This window comes from Trachypithecus francoisi, unplaced genomic scaffold (assembly GCF_009764315.1).
Source record: "Trachypithecus francoisi isolate TF-2019V2 unplaced genomic scaffold, Tfra_2.0 Lachesis_group13, whole genome shotgun sequence".
NCBI classification, from domain to species: Eukaryota; Metazoa; Chordata; class Mammalia; order Primates; family Cercopithecidae; genus Trachypithecus; species Trachypithecus francoisi.
The window spans coordinates 9,557,801-9,574,015 of record NW_022681458.1 but is presented as its reverse complement, the minus strand read 5'-3'; the positions used below and the strand labels follow the sequence as shown (position 1 = coordinate 9,574,015).

Genomic DNA, 16,215 nt, shown 5'->3' with positions numbered 1-16,215 from the left:
GCAAATAGCAGAGAGTCCTACCTTATCAATCCAGCTAAAAATTCCTGGTGTGTGGGGGCTGTCAGATCCCAGGCTCTTTTCATCTCTTACCTGCCTGTCAGAGGGGCAGATTCAGACTTTGTGGGGCCTCCAGCTTAGAAGGGCTTGGGAGGCCTCCTCTAAAATAACAGAATACAAAATCTGATATAAAAATGAGTGCTTGGCCGGGCACGGTGGCTCACGCCTGTAATCCCAGCACTTTGGGAGGCCGAGGCGGGTGGATCACAAGGTCAGGAGATCAAGACCATCCTGGCGAACATGGTGAAACCCCATATCTACTAAAAATACAAAAAAAATTAGCCGGCCATGGTGTCGGGCACGTGTAGTCCCAGCCACTCAGGAGGCTGAGGCAGGAGAATGGTGTGAACCCGGGAGGCGGAGGTTGCAGTGAGCCGAGATCGCACCACTGCACTCCAGCCTGGGTGATAGAGGCAGACTTTGTCTCAAAAAAAAAAAAAAATGAGTGCTTATGTGGAATGAGAATTACAAAATAAATCATAGTGAAATTCACTTTTTTTTTTTGAGACAGTTTGCTCTATTGCCCAGGCTGGAGTGCAGTGGCACGATCTCGGGTTACTGCAGCCTCCACCTCCCAGGTTCATGCAATTCTCGTGCCTCAGCCTCCCAAGAAGCTACAACAACAGGCATATGTGCCACTACACCTGGCTAATTTTGGTATTATTAGCAGAGACGGCGTTTCACTGTGTTGGCCAGGCTGGTCTCGAACTCCTGGCCTCAAGTGATCCACCTGCCTCAACCTCCCAAAGTGTTGGGATTACAGGTATGAGCCACCTCACCTGGCCCCAATTCAGTTTTTTTTTTTGTTTGTCTGTCTGTCTGTTTGTTTGTTTATTTGCGACAGTGTCTCACTCTGTCATACAGGCTGGAATGTGGTGGAGCAAACATGGCTCACTGTGGCTTCAACCTCCTAGGCTTAAACGATCTTCCCACCTCAACCCCCTGAGTACAAATTCAAATTTTAAAAATTGACAGATAACACAAACATTATAAAATCTAGAAAAATAATGTTTATAATTAACTAGCTGCTTGGCAAACGCCTCATCATTTCTCTTCATATATCTTTTGTTTTGTACCCTCTGATTGCTTCTGTATATGGCAACTTGGTAATGTTTTACAAGCACAAACATAAAAATGTAATGTTTTTGTCTACATATATGACGATGTTTTTAATGTTTTCTACTGAGAAAGAAAAAAAGATTAGTCAGCCTTTCCTGTAACATATTTGATCAAATTTTCTTAATATTGATTGATTAAAAAACTTCGTTTTGGCCTCACATTTAGTTCTTGGTATGCCCTGTAAATCTTTTTACTTAAAAAATTACATGTATAGGCTGGACGTGGTGGCTCACGCCTGTAATCCCAGCACTTTGGAAGGCCAAGGCGGGCAGATCACAAAGTCAGGAGTTCCAGACCAGCCTCGCCAACATGGTGAAACCCCGTCTCTAGTAAAAATACAAAAATTAGCCGAGCATGGTGGTGTGCACCTGTAATCCCAGCTACTCGGGAGGCTGAGGCAGGAAAATTGCTCGAACCTGGGAGGCGCAGGTTGCAGTGAGCCGAGATGGCACCATTGTACTCTAGCTCTGGGCTAGACTATGTCTTGCAGAAAAAAAATATATATATATATATCTTTAAAAGACAAAAATTTAAATCAACACCTGTGGAAAATAATAAAAAATAATACAAAAGAAAATGTTTGTGTAAATTTTTGTTTCATTTTGTTTTGTTTAGAGATATGATGTCACTCTGTCACCCAGGCTGGAGTACAGTGGTGCAGTCATAGCTCACTGCTGCCTCAGACTCCTGAATGACGATCCTCCTGCCTCAGCCTCCCAAAGTGCTGGGATAACAGGCATAAGCCACTGTGCGTGACCCGTTTTGTTATTAAATTTGAGAAAACCATCCTCAAGTTTCTTCCATAAAAACACTAGGCCAGGTGCAGTGGCTCACGCCTGTAATCCCAACACCTTGGGAGGCCAAGGTGGGTGGATCACCTGAGGTCAGGAGTTCAAGACCAGCCTGGCCAACACAGTGAAATCCTGTCTCTCCTAAAACCACAAAAATTAGTTGGGCGTGGTTGCACATGCCTGTAATCCCAGCTACTTAGGCTGAGGCAGGAGTAATCGCTTGAACCCAGGAGGCAGAGGTTGCAATGGGTCAAAATCGCAACACTGCACTCCAGCCTGGGTGACAAGAGTGAAACTCCATCCCAACAACAACAAAAGAGAAACACTCTATGGGGAGGCAGAGTTTTACCTTTATCCCTTAGGATTTTTGTCTGGGCCTGAGAATCAAATTGATGTAAAACAGATTCACAGGAGAAAAGCATACACATTTCTATAAGTTTTAATGTGACGTGGAAGCTCTCCTAAGGAAATGAAAGGGAAAAGAACTAGCAGAACCTAAACGCTTTTAAACTAGGTTGAACAAAGAGAGGCAATTGGAGAAAAGTTACCAAATTATGTGGGGAGGCTAAAGGAAGATAAGAATCATATTACCCAGGTCTGTTTGTACAGAATTCTCTCAGCTCTGACATGTGGTTTTTTTTCCTGGTGCCCGGAGAGCACTTTCACATGCAAGTTTTTATCTCTTGTTTTCAGGAAGAAAAGAGGAACATTAGGATGTCCTTCTTGCATCAAGTGCCTTTACCGCAAAATAATCATAAACCAAAGTGGCATATTTTGGAATGGCATATTCTGCCACCACTTAACTGTAACGGGGGGCATTTGACATTTTCTTGCACACTGATTATTCACAAATACTCTTAACAACATAGAGAATTACTAGAGGCCATTTCTACACCAGGACAGATAGCAGTCGTTTGACTATGCATGGAAGGTACTGTGAATCATAGAAATTTTTCCCACTAAATCTAAATTAAGGCCGGGCACAGTGGCTCACACCTGTAATCCCAGCACTCTGGGAGGCTGAGACAGGTGGATCACCTGAGGTCAGGAGTTCGAGACCAGCCTGGCCAGCATGGTGAAACCCCCTCTCTACTAAAAATACAAAACTGAGCCAGGCATGGTAGCACATGCCTGTAATCCCAGCTACTTAGGAGGCTGAGGAAGGAGAATCACTTGAACCCCAGAGACAGAGGTTGCAGTGAGCTGAGATTGCGCCACTGTACTACAGCCAGGGCGACAGAGCAACACTATGTCTCAAAAACAAAAACAAATGTAGGCTGGGCATGGTGGCTCATGTGTGTAATCCCAGTGCTTTGGGAGGCTGAGGAATGAGGATCACTTGAGGCCAGGAGATCAAGACCAGCCTGAGCAACATAGGAAGGCCCATCTCTACAGATTAATTAATTAGCTATGGTGGCACATGCCGGTAGTCCCAGCTACTTGGGAGTCTGAGGCGGGAGGATCACTTGAGCCTAGGAGTTCAAGGCTTCAGTGAACTGTGATTACACCACTCCACTCCAGCCTGAGTGACAGAGCAAGACCTTGTCTCAAAAAAAACCCACACACACATAAAATGACCATGTGACACATGAAGTTTCATGAGTTCTGTGGTAACTCTGCCTTGATATCTTCATTCACATGCCTGTTGCCTCTTGATCATATGATGGGTACATGTCCTGGCACAAATCTGTGATAAACTCAGGAAGAAGGCCAAATGTGCAGGTCAGCCAAATCTGCCCCCTACAGTGCTTTCCTGAAGCTCCACTTGGTGACCTCCACTTACTAACTGGTCAAAACTGGGTCCTATGGCTCCTAGCTGCAAGGGAGTCTGGGAGGTATTTTTAAGTAGACACATTGCTGTGCTGACAAAATCAGTTCTGTTGGTCAGGAAGGAGAGGGTGAATATTGTGTAGACTGCTAACAGTGTCTGCCTCCTCCCTTTTCAGATTATTGACATTCTGTGAGTACAGAGATAGATATAGATGATAGATACATAGAGTGTACCTGTATCCTGTATTTTTTACAGAAATTTATACTACTTTATTTTTATTTTTATTTTTTTTTCTTTGAGACGGAGTCTCACTCTGTCGCCCGGGCTGGAGTGCAGTGGCCGGATCTCAGCTCACTGCAAGCTCCGCTCCGCCTCCCGGGTTTACGCCATTCTCCTGCCTCACCCACCCGAGTAGCTGGGACTACAGGCGCCCACCACCTCGCCCAGCTAGTTTTTTGTATTTTTTAGTAGAGACGGGGTTTCACAGTGTTAGCCAGGATGGTCTCGATCTCCTGACCTCGTGATCCGCCCGTCTCGGCCTCCCAAAGTGCTGGGATTACAGGCTTGAGCCACCGCGCCCGGCAATTTATACTACTTTATAATGTCTTTAAATGATTCACAAATACTCAAAACCAATAAATGAGAAATTTTTTTTTACCTAAATTGATATGTTGACCAACTTTTACTACTGAATAAATTGCATTCAGCTAAATAATATGCTATCTTTTTTTATTGTGCTTAACTATGCTCCTTTTTATAGTAGCAGAACCTTCTTTCAAATAAAATCTCCATCTACAACACTGATGAAAGCCGAGTTCTCTGGATGAGTACAGGTGGATGTCAGGAACCCTTGCTCTCCTCTCTGCCCAGACCCCAAAGCATTTCTGTGGAACTCATTATAAACAACTCTGTCTCAGCAGGTTGTTGGACAAGATACCCTCTAAGATCCTTCAGCCCACAAAGGCTTCTTTGCAACTGAGAGGCCCGAGAGTAGGCTGGGTGGCTCACACTGCAAGCAAGGGGAGGGGAAGTCCAGGCCAGCAAGAACAGGCTGGGAAGTGGCTGCGCTGCTAGGCCCTGCACACTGAAGCCGCTCCACTGAGGGCCTTTCTTCAGGCATTTTTGCAACAGACCAGACAGTGCTGGCCCACAGGCCAGACACAGTTTCTCCATCCACGGGAAAGGAAAAATGCCACCCACTTTAAATTATTTTCCAGGTTTCTATAGTTTTAAGGAGATGAAATAACTGGCAGTCTAAAATATTCTCGAATACGTGACATATTCTGTCATTTCTAGGAAGACATTGGGAGGAGCGAGCTCAGATGACTGTGACACTGGGGAAGTGGAGACAGAGGACTAGTCACAGACTCGAGAAAAGCCACATGTTGACTGTTTCCCCTTTTCCAGTTGCCTTCTTCGTGTTTCTCTGTGGGAGGGCTCAGGGGTCCTCTGTCTTGAGGGACAGGAAAAAGAGAAGGCAAGAGCCACGGTGGAGCACTGTGATGAGAGCGTGTAGAACCGACCCTGGATCCTGGATCGGGGAAGTGGGATGGATGGGGAAGTCACAGTGGAAGCAGACAGCAGTGTGAAGTGGTTGCAGTGGAAATATCCTGCCTTGGTAGATTTCTCTAGAGACAGAAAAGGCGACGCAACTGCATTTTAGTTTTTATTTACATGGCTTAGTTACATTCCATTTCCCCCAACAGGGTGAGCACCTCCCACTTTCTCACTCTCCCAGGCTTTTTCCCTTTCACTCTCCTTTCCATCCCTCCCACCTCCTAGTCAGGGCAGGTTGTTTTTGTTTTTGTTTTTGTTTTGTTTTTTGAGATACTCTTGTTGCCCAGGCTGGATTACAATGGCGTGATCTCGGCTCACTGCAACCTCCACCTCCCAGGTTCAAGCGATTCTCCTGCCTCAGCCTCCTGAGTCGCTGGGATGACAGGCATGCACCACCACGCCTACCTGTTTTTGTATTTTTAGTAGAGATGGGATTTCTCCATGTTAGTCAGGCTGGTCTCGAACTCCCAACCTCAGGTGATCCACCCGCCTTGGCCTTCCAAAGTGCTGGGATTACAGGCGTGAGCCACCGTGCCCAGCCCAGGGCAGGTTTTGACCCCACCTGTCACTTCCCTGGCTGAGACCTGTCCCAGGGTCCAGGTGAGGCTCACTGAATCCCACAGGCACTGGCCCTTTTTTCTTCCTCTCCCTGCCTAACATACTAGATAACCCAAAGGAATTTTCAGCAGAAATCAAGAAATCAAAGATGAAATTCCAGTGTTCAAGAAGTTTGGTTTTTTTGTTTTTGTTTTACTTTTTGTTTTGAAATAATTATAGATTCATAGGAAGTTGCAAAAGTAACACACAGTTCCCATGCACCCTTCACATAATTTCCCCTGGTGCTAATATCTTATGTAATTTATAGCATAATAGCAAAACCAGGAAGTTGACATTGGTATCATCCACAGACTTTATTCACATTTCACTAGTTTTATAGTGATTTCCTTTTTAAACAAGTTTTCTTAAGTATTAACATGATAGTAACCATATTACAAAAAATTGTGGCAGGAAAAAATATTCTTAGTTCTACTGTCCTATGTAGCCACCCTAATCATGTGAAGGTTCATTTCTTTCCAGTCTTTCTGTGCACTTTTAGCATAATTGAAAGCATTGTTTAGCTGGACATAGTGGCATGCACTTATAATCCCATCTACTAGGGAGGCTAAGGCAGGAAGATCACTCCACTGCACTCCAGCCTGGGCAACATAGCAAGACCTTGTCTCAAGGAAAAAAAAAAAGCATTCTTTATGTACATTATTATAACCTGATTTTTATTTAATGTTTTAAATAGACATATTTCTCCATAACCTGTTCTTTATCATTGTACATGGCTGTATGATATATCAAGTGAATATGCCATATTTTACTTATTTATTCCCGTTACTAGATATTAGATTGTTTCAGTTTTACTCTTTAATAATTTTATAATGAACAACCGTGTTTATCTTACACTTTCCAGGGTTTGGATTCATTCACTAGTATTTACACTCAAGGATGTGTGAACATTTTTACAACTCTTGATAAAATGCCAAATTGCTTTCTAAGAGTTGTCTCAAATTTTAATCTCACTAATTAGTGTTAGTTCCTTAAACTAGTGTTTTAAACTATTGGGAGCAGTGGACGGGATCATTTTTCTGTCATTCTTATAACAGTTGAAGAATGCTACCTTTTTTTGTAAAGTTGAAGTTTCTGATTTCTAGTAAAGTGGGTCTTTTTTGTTTCTTCTACTTACTGGTAATACTTTCTGTTTTGTGACATGGTGGTTTGAATTCTTTGCCCAATTATCAATTTAGTGTTTTACTTACTGATTTGTGGGGGCTCCTTAGCTATGAAAATGTTCACCTTTAATCTCTTAAACGTGCTTCAGACACTTCTTCCCAGTTTGTTGTTTTCCTGTTGATTTGGTTTATTTTTAACATACTGCGCATGTGGAAATGTTCGTATTTTTATGAAATCAAATGTCCGTCTTTTTTTCCCTTCTCATTTTTACATTTTTTTCCCTTCTCATTTTTCCCGTCTCATATTTTTCCCTTCTCGTTTCAGAGATGTGATGAGTTATAGTGGTCAACCGCTTTCTTCCTTTTCCTGTGGTTTATCCTCGTTTTAATTTATACTGCTAAATGGTATGATACGGAAATCTGTTAGCAGAAAAAGGGTTTTTCTCCACAATTTCTGTTTACTTGAATAATTTGTGACATGATCCTTCCTCATTTATTTGCAAAGCTCCTTATCATTAGAGAGTAGTTTATTCAGTGTATTCTGTTTGACTTCCAGGTCAGCTCTCCAGTAGATATTCCTCTAGCCCTTTCTTTTCTTTCCTTCCACCAGATCATGACCAACACGGGGAAGACAAGGCGGAAGGGGCTGGCCAGTGTGCAGTGGAGCGGGGATGAGCCCCTGCAAAGGCCCGTCACCCCCGGCGGCCACAGAAATGGGTACCCAGTGTAAGTCAGAGCTAAAGGAAGCGGGAGTTGACTTTCTTAGGCTTTGTTTTGATTCACTACAGTGTAAGATGTATGTATTTTTAAAAGTCAAAATAAAGGATTCCTTTTGAAAAGTATTTATCTCTTTATTTTGGGGGGATTTTTGGAGGGAAAGAGGTTGAGTCCTTCTCCCTTCCCCCAGGATTTTTTTATTCCAGAAAGAGAAGTGGTTGGATTACAGGATCTCCAGGGCCACTTCAGAAGACAAATGTTGGCCAGAGTAATTTCAAAAGAAGGGACCTGAAAGGAGCCGGGCCCTCTCCAGAAGGACTCCTGTCATGCCTTTTCCGTGGCCTCTCGCCATAGCACCAAGCCCTTTGTTGGGATTGGAATGTTACAGTGTAAGACTCAAAATCCACTTTGGGAGGCCGAGACGGGCGGATCACGAGGTCAGGAGATCGAGACCATCCTGGCTAACATGGTGAAACCCCGTCTCTACTAAAAAAAATACAAAAAACTAGCCGGGCGAGGTGGCGGGCGCCTGTAGTCCCAGCTACTCGGGAGGCTGAGGCGGGAGAATGGCGTAAACCCGGGAGGCGGAGCTTGCAGTGAGCTGAGATCCGGCCACTGCACTCCAGCCTGGGCGACAGAGCGAGACTCCGTCTCAAAAAAAAAAAAAAGACTCAAAATCAATTATTTTAGATGACTTTTTGGAACAACTGGATGCTGTTTTAGCTGCTGAGCCTTACTCATTTTCCATAGCCTTGCTCGTGCCCCATTTATATAAATAAAATTTTAGTCTCGTTACGTAGAGCCTCTGGTCTCCCTGGGGGCCTAGACCCCTTGTGGGCTAAGGAGCCCCAGATCAGACAGTCCAGTGGGCAGCAGAGAAGCCACTTCTGTGGTCTGGGTGGCCTCTCTTTTCCTGTCCAAAGAGAATATTACAGCCAAATATTAGAGAGCAGGCTAAAAACCTCCATATATTCATTCAACAAATAATGGCCATGTAATACTTTAAAAGAATATACCATGTTTTACTTAGTTATCCCCTGAAACTGGGCACTTTATTTTTTCCAGTCTTACTCTGTTGTCATTTTGTAATGAACAACCAGGCACTGGAAACTGAGCAGCAGAACTCAGAAATGCCTGCCCTCATGGAGCTCTGTGCTACCACGGACACGAGGGACACCAGGCAAGACAGACCCAGCTCCTTGATGAGTTCTGTTGCCCATCAGGATTTGTCCTTTAAATATTTCAGGGCCCGTGCCATAGATGAGTGCTCTGAGATCTGTTTGGTTTGATTTCATAATTAGGTATGATATGCTTATATTTCTAGGTTTTTATTTTTAGTTACTGATATATAAACTAGTATCATGCCCTTTTCTCTCTTAACCTTACAATCAGTGTTTTTAACCTACAGAGAAGTTGAAAGAATATTACACTGAAGATGGCCAGGCATGGTGGCTCACACCTGTAATCCTGGCACTTTGGGAGGCCGAGGCGGGCAGATCATGAGGTCAGGAGATTGAGACCATCCTGGCTAACATGGTGAAACCCTGTCTCTACTAAAACATACAAAAAATTAGCCCAGTGTGGTGGTGGGCACCTATAGTCCCAGCTACTCGGGAGGCTGAGGCAGGAGAATGGCGTGAACCCGGGAGGCGGAGCTTGCAGTGAGCCGAGATCACACTGCTGCACTCCAGCCTGGGTGACACAGCAAGACTCCGTCTCAAAAAAAAAAAAAAAAAAGAATATTACACTGAAGGGCTTCCAATTAACATTTGTGTGCCCTATCTCTCTCTCTTGCTCTCTTTCTATGTGTATAATACATAATTTACAAGCATATACATTTTTTGCTGAACTGTCTGAGAGAAGATTGCAGACTTTTGCACATAATCCCATTATCACAGCTAAGAAATTTAACATTAATAGTATGGATATAGTATTATCAGTATTCCTTAGTTGTCCCCTAAATGTCCTTTACCTCTGAGCGGTTTTGGGTCATTTGGTTTTTATCCAGAATATAGCCAGTTACCAATTACTAGTAAACTAGTTGATAAATATAATACCTTTTTAAATGGAAGTAGTAATGGGAACTAATAAAATTCCCCTTGCTTGACACGGGAAAGAGGACACTGAATCATTGTCTTAAAAGTATTTTTCAATTACGTTTTAAAATAATTAAAACCCTGCTTTCCTGAGTGACAACAATGACATAAGGCTATTTTAATCAGAGATAAGAACAGGGAATCTAATAAATGTGGGGCTAACCAGTGGGCACAGTTAATTCTTGGGTCAGGTGTTCTTCTTTGTAGAGAAATTCGAGGACGTTTTCCATGCCTGGGAGCACCTCTCTCTCTCCCCTGCTACGTGGGGGTGGTCCTAGCAAGATCTTTGACAGTGGCAAGCTGCCAGGTAATGAGGGCAGCTCATTTTCCTGAAACCACAGACCTTCCCACTATAATGATGCAGTCGCCCTGTCACCAGCTTCCCCATCAGGTCTCAACAAACATTTTTATCACTTCTCTGCCATATGGTGTCCTCATGGCTGGAGCTGCAGAACTCAATAAGATGTGACTCCCTGCCCTCAGGAGCACACAGACCAAGCTGTGTGGCAGGCAAAGAGCTGGTCAGTGGAACGCAGTGGGCACTCCCCCCAGCGCATGAGTACTCGGACGGCTACACGATGCTGGCGTGCAAGATTTGTAGTTCTGCCTTTGCACCTGGAGCTCACCTCTAAAAACGTTTGAATGCTGGGGGTCTTGGACATCATCCTGTACAGATAAGAGACCACTATATGTGATGTAAGATAGGCATCCTGGCTTATTTTTCTCCAGGTAGAGAGCACTCTTCTCTACACCACCTATAAACAGCTCGTTATTTCTCCACTGATTCAAGGTGCCACTTTAATTCTGTATCCCCTCCAATTACCCTAGCTCTCTATTTTGACACATTGTCCAGTTGCCTGTTGCCACAGCAGTGTTTGTTGCAAAGGTTCTTAGCATATCTAAATATCGCTTAGGAAAAGCCCCTCTCCCTTCCTGCCTTCTGCCTTTCCTTTCAGAGTGGATTTAACTATGTAGAGACCTTTATTTTTCTGTAAGCATTTAAAAATAAGTCTGGCAACTTCCTTAAAAAATCCTTTTAGGATTTGGATTAGTGTCACATTAAATTTATGTAATGTTTTGGAGATAACTGAAGTCTTTGCTATGTTAAGTCACTGTGCAGCATTACACATATTAATTTTATATGTTAAGACAGAATAATGGTCCCTCAAAGATGTCCACATCCCAATCCCCACAACCTGTGACTAAATGACGTTACATGGCAAAAAGGACTGCTGATGTGATTAAGTTAAGGATCTAGAGATAGATGATTCTGGATAATCTGGATGGGCCCAATGTGATCACAAGGGGCCTTACTGAAGGGAAGCAGGAGTGTCAGAAACAAAAGGAGATGTGACAACTGTGTCAGAAGTCTGAGTGACGCAAGGCCATGAACCGAGGAATGAAGACACCCTGTAGAAACTGGAAAAGGCAAGGAAATAAATTCTCTCCTAGAGACTGGAAACTGGAAAAGGCAAGGAAATAAATTCTCTCCAGAAACAATGCGCCCCTGTTGACCCATTGTAAACTCTTGACCTCCATAACTGTGAGATAAGTTTGTGTTGTTTTCAGTCACTAAGGTTGTGGTAAGACTGCAAATTATGAAACAACTACAGGAAAACATTGGGGAATATCTCCAGGACATTGTTCTGGGCAAATATTTCTTGAGTAATACCCGACAAGCACAGGCAACCAAAGCAAAAATGAACAAATGGGATCACATCAAGTTACAAAGCTTCTGTAGCAAAGGAAACAACCAACAAAGTGAAGACACAGGCCACAGAATGGGAGAAAATGTTTGCAAACTACCCATCTGACAAAGGATTAATAATCAGAATTAAAAAGGAGCTCAAACAACTCTTTAGGAAAAAGTCTAATAGTTGGATTTAAAAAATGGGCAAAAGAGGCTGGGCGCGGTGGCTCAAGCCTGTAATCCCAGCACTTTGGGAGGCCAAGACGGGCGGATCACGAGGCCAGGAGAGCGAGACCATCCTGGCTAACACGGTGAAACCCCGTCTCTACTAAAAATACAAAAAAAATTAGCCGGGCGAGGTGGCGGGCACCTGTAGTCCCAGCTACTCGGGAGGCTGAGGCAGGAGAATGGCACGAACCCGGGAGGCGGAGCTTGCAGTGAGCTGAGATCCGGCCACTGCACTCCAGGCTGGGCGACAGAGCGAGACTCGGTCTCGGAAAAAAAAAAAAAATGGGCAAAACATTTGAATAGACATTTCTCAAAAGAAGACACACAGATGACAAACGGGCTTATGAAAGGGTGCTCAGCATCACTGATCATCAGAGATGCAAATCAAAACTACACTGAGCTACCCTGTCACTCCAGTTAAAACGGCGTATCTCCAAAAGTCAGGCAATAACAAATGTTGACAAGAATGTGGAGAAAAGGGAATCCTCATACACTGTAAGAATGTAAATTAGCACAACCACTATAGAGAAGAGTTTGGAGATTCCTCAAATAACTAAAAATAGAGCTACCACACGATCCAGCAGTCCTACTGCTGGATATATACCCAACAGAAAGGAAGTCCATGTATCAAAGATAGCTCTGCACCCCATGCTTGCTGCAGCACCATTCACAGGAGCCAAGATTTGGAAGTAGCCTCAGTGTCCATCAGCAGATGAATGGACAAAGAAAATGTGGTACATATACACAGTGGAGTACTATTCTGTGCAAAAGAATGACATCCAGTCATTTGCAAAGCATGGATGGAACTGGAGATCATGATGCTACATGAAATAAGCCAGGCACAGAAAGTCAAACATCACATGTTCCCACTTACTTAAACAATCTAAACAATTGAGCTCATGGAGATAGAGAGCAGAGGGATGGTAACTAGAGACCGGGAAGAGTAGTTGGTTGGGGGCGGTGGTTGGGGAAGATGGAGAAGGTTAATGGGTACCAAAAAAAAACACATAGTTACAAAGAATGGGCCAGGCGTGGTGGCTCACGCCTGTAATCTCAACACTTTGGGAGGCCAAGGTGGGTAGATCACTTAAGGTCAGGAGTTCGAGACCAACTTGGCCAACATGTTAAAACCCTGTCTCTACTAAAAATACAAAAATTAGCCAGGTGCCATAGTGAGCGCCTGTAATCCAGCTGCTTGGCAGGCTGAGGCGGGAGAATCGCTTGAACCTGGGAGGCGGAGGTTGCAGTGAGCAGAGATCTCACCACTGCACTCCAGCCTGGGCAACAGAGTGAGACCCCCAACTCAAAAAAAAAAAAAAAAATGAATAAGACCTGGTATTTCATAGCACAACAGAGTGACTATAGTCAATAATAATTTAATTGTACATTTTTAAATATCTAAAAGAGTATGATTGGATTTTTTTTTACACACAGGATGAATACTTGAGGGGATGGGTACTCCATTCTCTGTGATGTGGTTATTACACATTGCATGCCTGTATCAAAACAATCCATGTATACTATAAATATATACACCTGTACCCACAAAAATAAAAAAAAAAATTTTTTTTTGAGAGGAAGTCTTGCTCTGTTGCCCAGGCTGGAGTGCAGTGGCACAATCTTGGCAGCTGCAACCCCCGCTGCCAGGTTCAAGCGATTCTCCTGCCTCAGCCTCCCAAGTAGCTGGGATTACAGGCACCATGCCACCACACCTGGCTAATTTTTTAATTTTTTGTAGAGAAGAGGTTTCCCCATGTTGGCCAGGCTGGTCTTGAACTCCTCACCACCTCAGGTGATCCGCCTGCCTCAGCCTCCCAAAATGCTGGGATTACAGGCATGAGTCACTGTGCCTGGCCTTAAAAATTAAAACAAAAAAATTATGGTGCTTTGTTAGAACAGCAGTAGAAAATGAATACAGCCATCCTGTGTGCAAGTACAGGATGACTCTCCATTTCTTTAGGTCTTGTTTGATATATTTCCTTGCTAGGAGAAACCTGAGGCCAGGCATGGTGGCTCACACCTGCAATCCCAGCACTTTGGGAGGTTGAGGCAGGAGCATTGCTTCAGTCCCAGAGGTCGTGGCTCCTGTGAGCTGTGATTGTGCCACTGGGCAACAAAGTGAGACCCTCGTCTCAAAAAAAAAAAAAAAAGAAACTTCATATGTTCAAGGCAATGGGTGAGCATGTTCTTCAGGGAAGGTTAGGACCCCTTCTCAGCCCTGGAGGTTGGATTTGATTAATTTAGCCCAGTGTTTTAAATTTAACTCCCCTTGTCAATGATGATTTCAATGGGCATGCAATCCATTCCAGCCATGGGATCTAAGATTTTCCAACTTCTATGAAGGGCTTGAGAAATTCTGTGCTTTCTTTTCCCCTTTTGGTCTTTGACTGTTGCTTGAGATGCTATGCTTGGAGGTCCTGCAGCCATCCTATTTGTACAAAGTGACAATTCTTTTTTGTTTTTTTCTTGAGACGGAGTCTCGCTCTGTCACCCCGGCTGGAGTGCAGTGGCGCAATCTCAGCTCACCGCAAGCTCCGTCTCCCGGGTTCCTGCCGTTCTCCTGCCTCAGCCTCCCGAGTAGCTGGGACTACAGGCGCCCGCCACCATGCCGGCTAGTTTTTTGTATTTTTAGTAGAGACGGGGTTTCACCGTGTTAGCCAGGATGGTCTCCATCTCCTGACCTCATGATCCGCCCATCTTGGCCTCCCAAAGTGCTGGGATTACAGGCGTGAGCCACTGCACCCGGCCACAAAGTGACAATTCTAAAAACAAAAGCAAAACCACACCAGGAAGGCCAGGGAAACCCAGCGGAGAGAACCTGGATCTGCAGCAAAGTCACTCAGCTTTGCATTCCCCACCCTGTACTCGCTACCTCTGGAATTCTGTTTATGTTGAATATTACATTTCCCTTACCGTTTAAACCAGTGGTGTTGAACTTTTGTTACTCGTAGTCAAAAACATGTATGGAACAAGTAAATATAAAGAAAATAAAAAATATTTATTCCAGCAGCCAGAGAGAACTGTGATCATCATTTTAGTGCGTTACGTTTAGTGTAGTTTTTTCCTACATATATTTTCAGCAAACGAGAAACCTGTCAGTGTTTGTGTATGTGTCTACATGTGTATATAGTTTGTTTGCAGTTTGATTTTTGTTTTCTTTTGCATTGTTGAACATCCTGTAAAAGATGATTTAATGATTTATATTATATTTACCTACCATAATTTATGTAGCCATGCTGCCATTTCTGACATTCATTTTTACTGATTTGGAGTTATTATATGCTTGGTGAACCACTAAGTACATAAATATTCCTAACTAAAAAAAAAAAAAAAATTATGACCCTTCCTTCACCACCAGCACCCTCTGGTATCCCGTTGCCAGGAGTATGGATAAATCTAGAATCTTAGTCCTCTTGAGGACTATGACAGTATGTATTGCAAACAATCAGAATACCAGGACTTTTTTGGTTTGGTTTAGTTTGGTTTTGAGATAGCATCTGGCTCTGTCACCCCAGCTGGAGTATAGCGGCACAATCACAGCTCACTGCAGCCTTGACTTCCTGGGCTCAAACCATCCTCCCACCTCAGCCTCCCAGGTAGCTGGGACCACAGGCATACGCCACCACATCTGGCTGAATTTTTAATTTTTTGTGGAGACAGAGTCTCATTATGTTGCCTAGTCTTGAACTCCTGAGTTCAAGCAATCCTCCTACCTCAGCCTCCCAGGTAGCTGGGACCACAGGCATGCGCCACAACATCTGGCTGAATTTTTAATTTTTTGTGGAGACAGAGTCTCACTATGTTGCCTAGTCTTGAACTCCTGAGTTCAGGCTGATCTGGAACTCCTGACCTCAAGTGATCCACCTGCCTTGGCTTTCCAAAGTGCTGGGATTACAGGTGTGAGCCACCGTGCCCACTGCTAGGATTTTATACTGAGAAGTAATCAGATGTTCACAGGATAGATAGATAGATAGATAGATGATAGGTAGGTAGTTAGATACAAATAGATATCTATATATAAACACAGACAAGGTTATTTGTTGCAATATTATTCATAAAATTAGATAGTACATTCCCAGGCCGGGGGCAGTGGCTCACACCTGTAATCCCAGCAATTTGGGAGGCCGAGGCGGGTGGATCACGAGGTCAGGAGTTCCAGACCAGCCTGGCCAAGATGGTGAATCCCTGTCTCTACTAAAAATACAAAAATTTGGCTGGGCACGATGGCTCACGCCTGTAATCCCAGCACTTTGGGAGGCCGAGACAGGCAGATCACAAGGTCAGGAGAACGAGACCATCCTGGCTAACACGGTGAAACCCTATCTCTACTAAAAATACAAAAAATTAGCTGGGCATGGTGGCGGCGCCCCTAGTCCCAGCTACTCGGGAGGCTGAAGCAGGAGAATGGCGTGAACCCAGGAGGCGGAGCTTGCAGTGAGCCGAGATCGTGCCCCCGCACTCCAGCCTGGGT

General features: G+C 44.0%; 1 protein-coding gene across 2 annotated transcripts in view; it reads left to right on the top strand.

The window, feature by feature from the left end:
* Window positions 1–16,215, top strand: part of ARMC9 (armadillo repeat containing 9) — a 188,546-nt gene that overhangs the window by 149,333 nt on the left and 22,998 nt on the right. The window contains exon 21 of one of the 2 annotated variants that reach the window (XM_033229873.1): window positions 7,624–7,739. The exons of the other annotated variant lie outside the window; for it this stretch is intronic. Within the exon in view, the coding sequence (XP_033085764.1) occupies window positions 7,624–7,739 (116 nt within the window). The remainder of the gene's footprint in view (window positions 1–7,623; window positions 7,740–16,215) is intronic. 2 annotated transcript variants of the gene reach the window in all.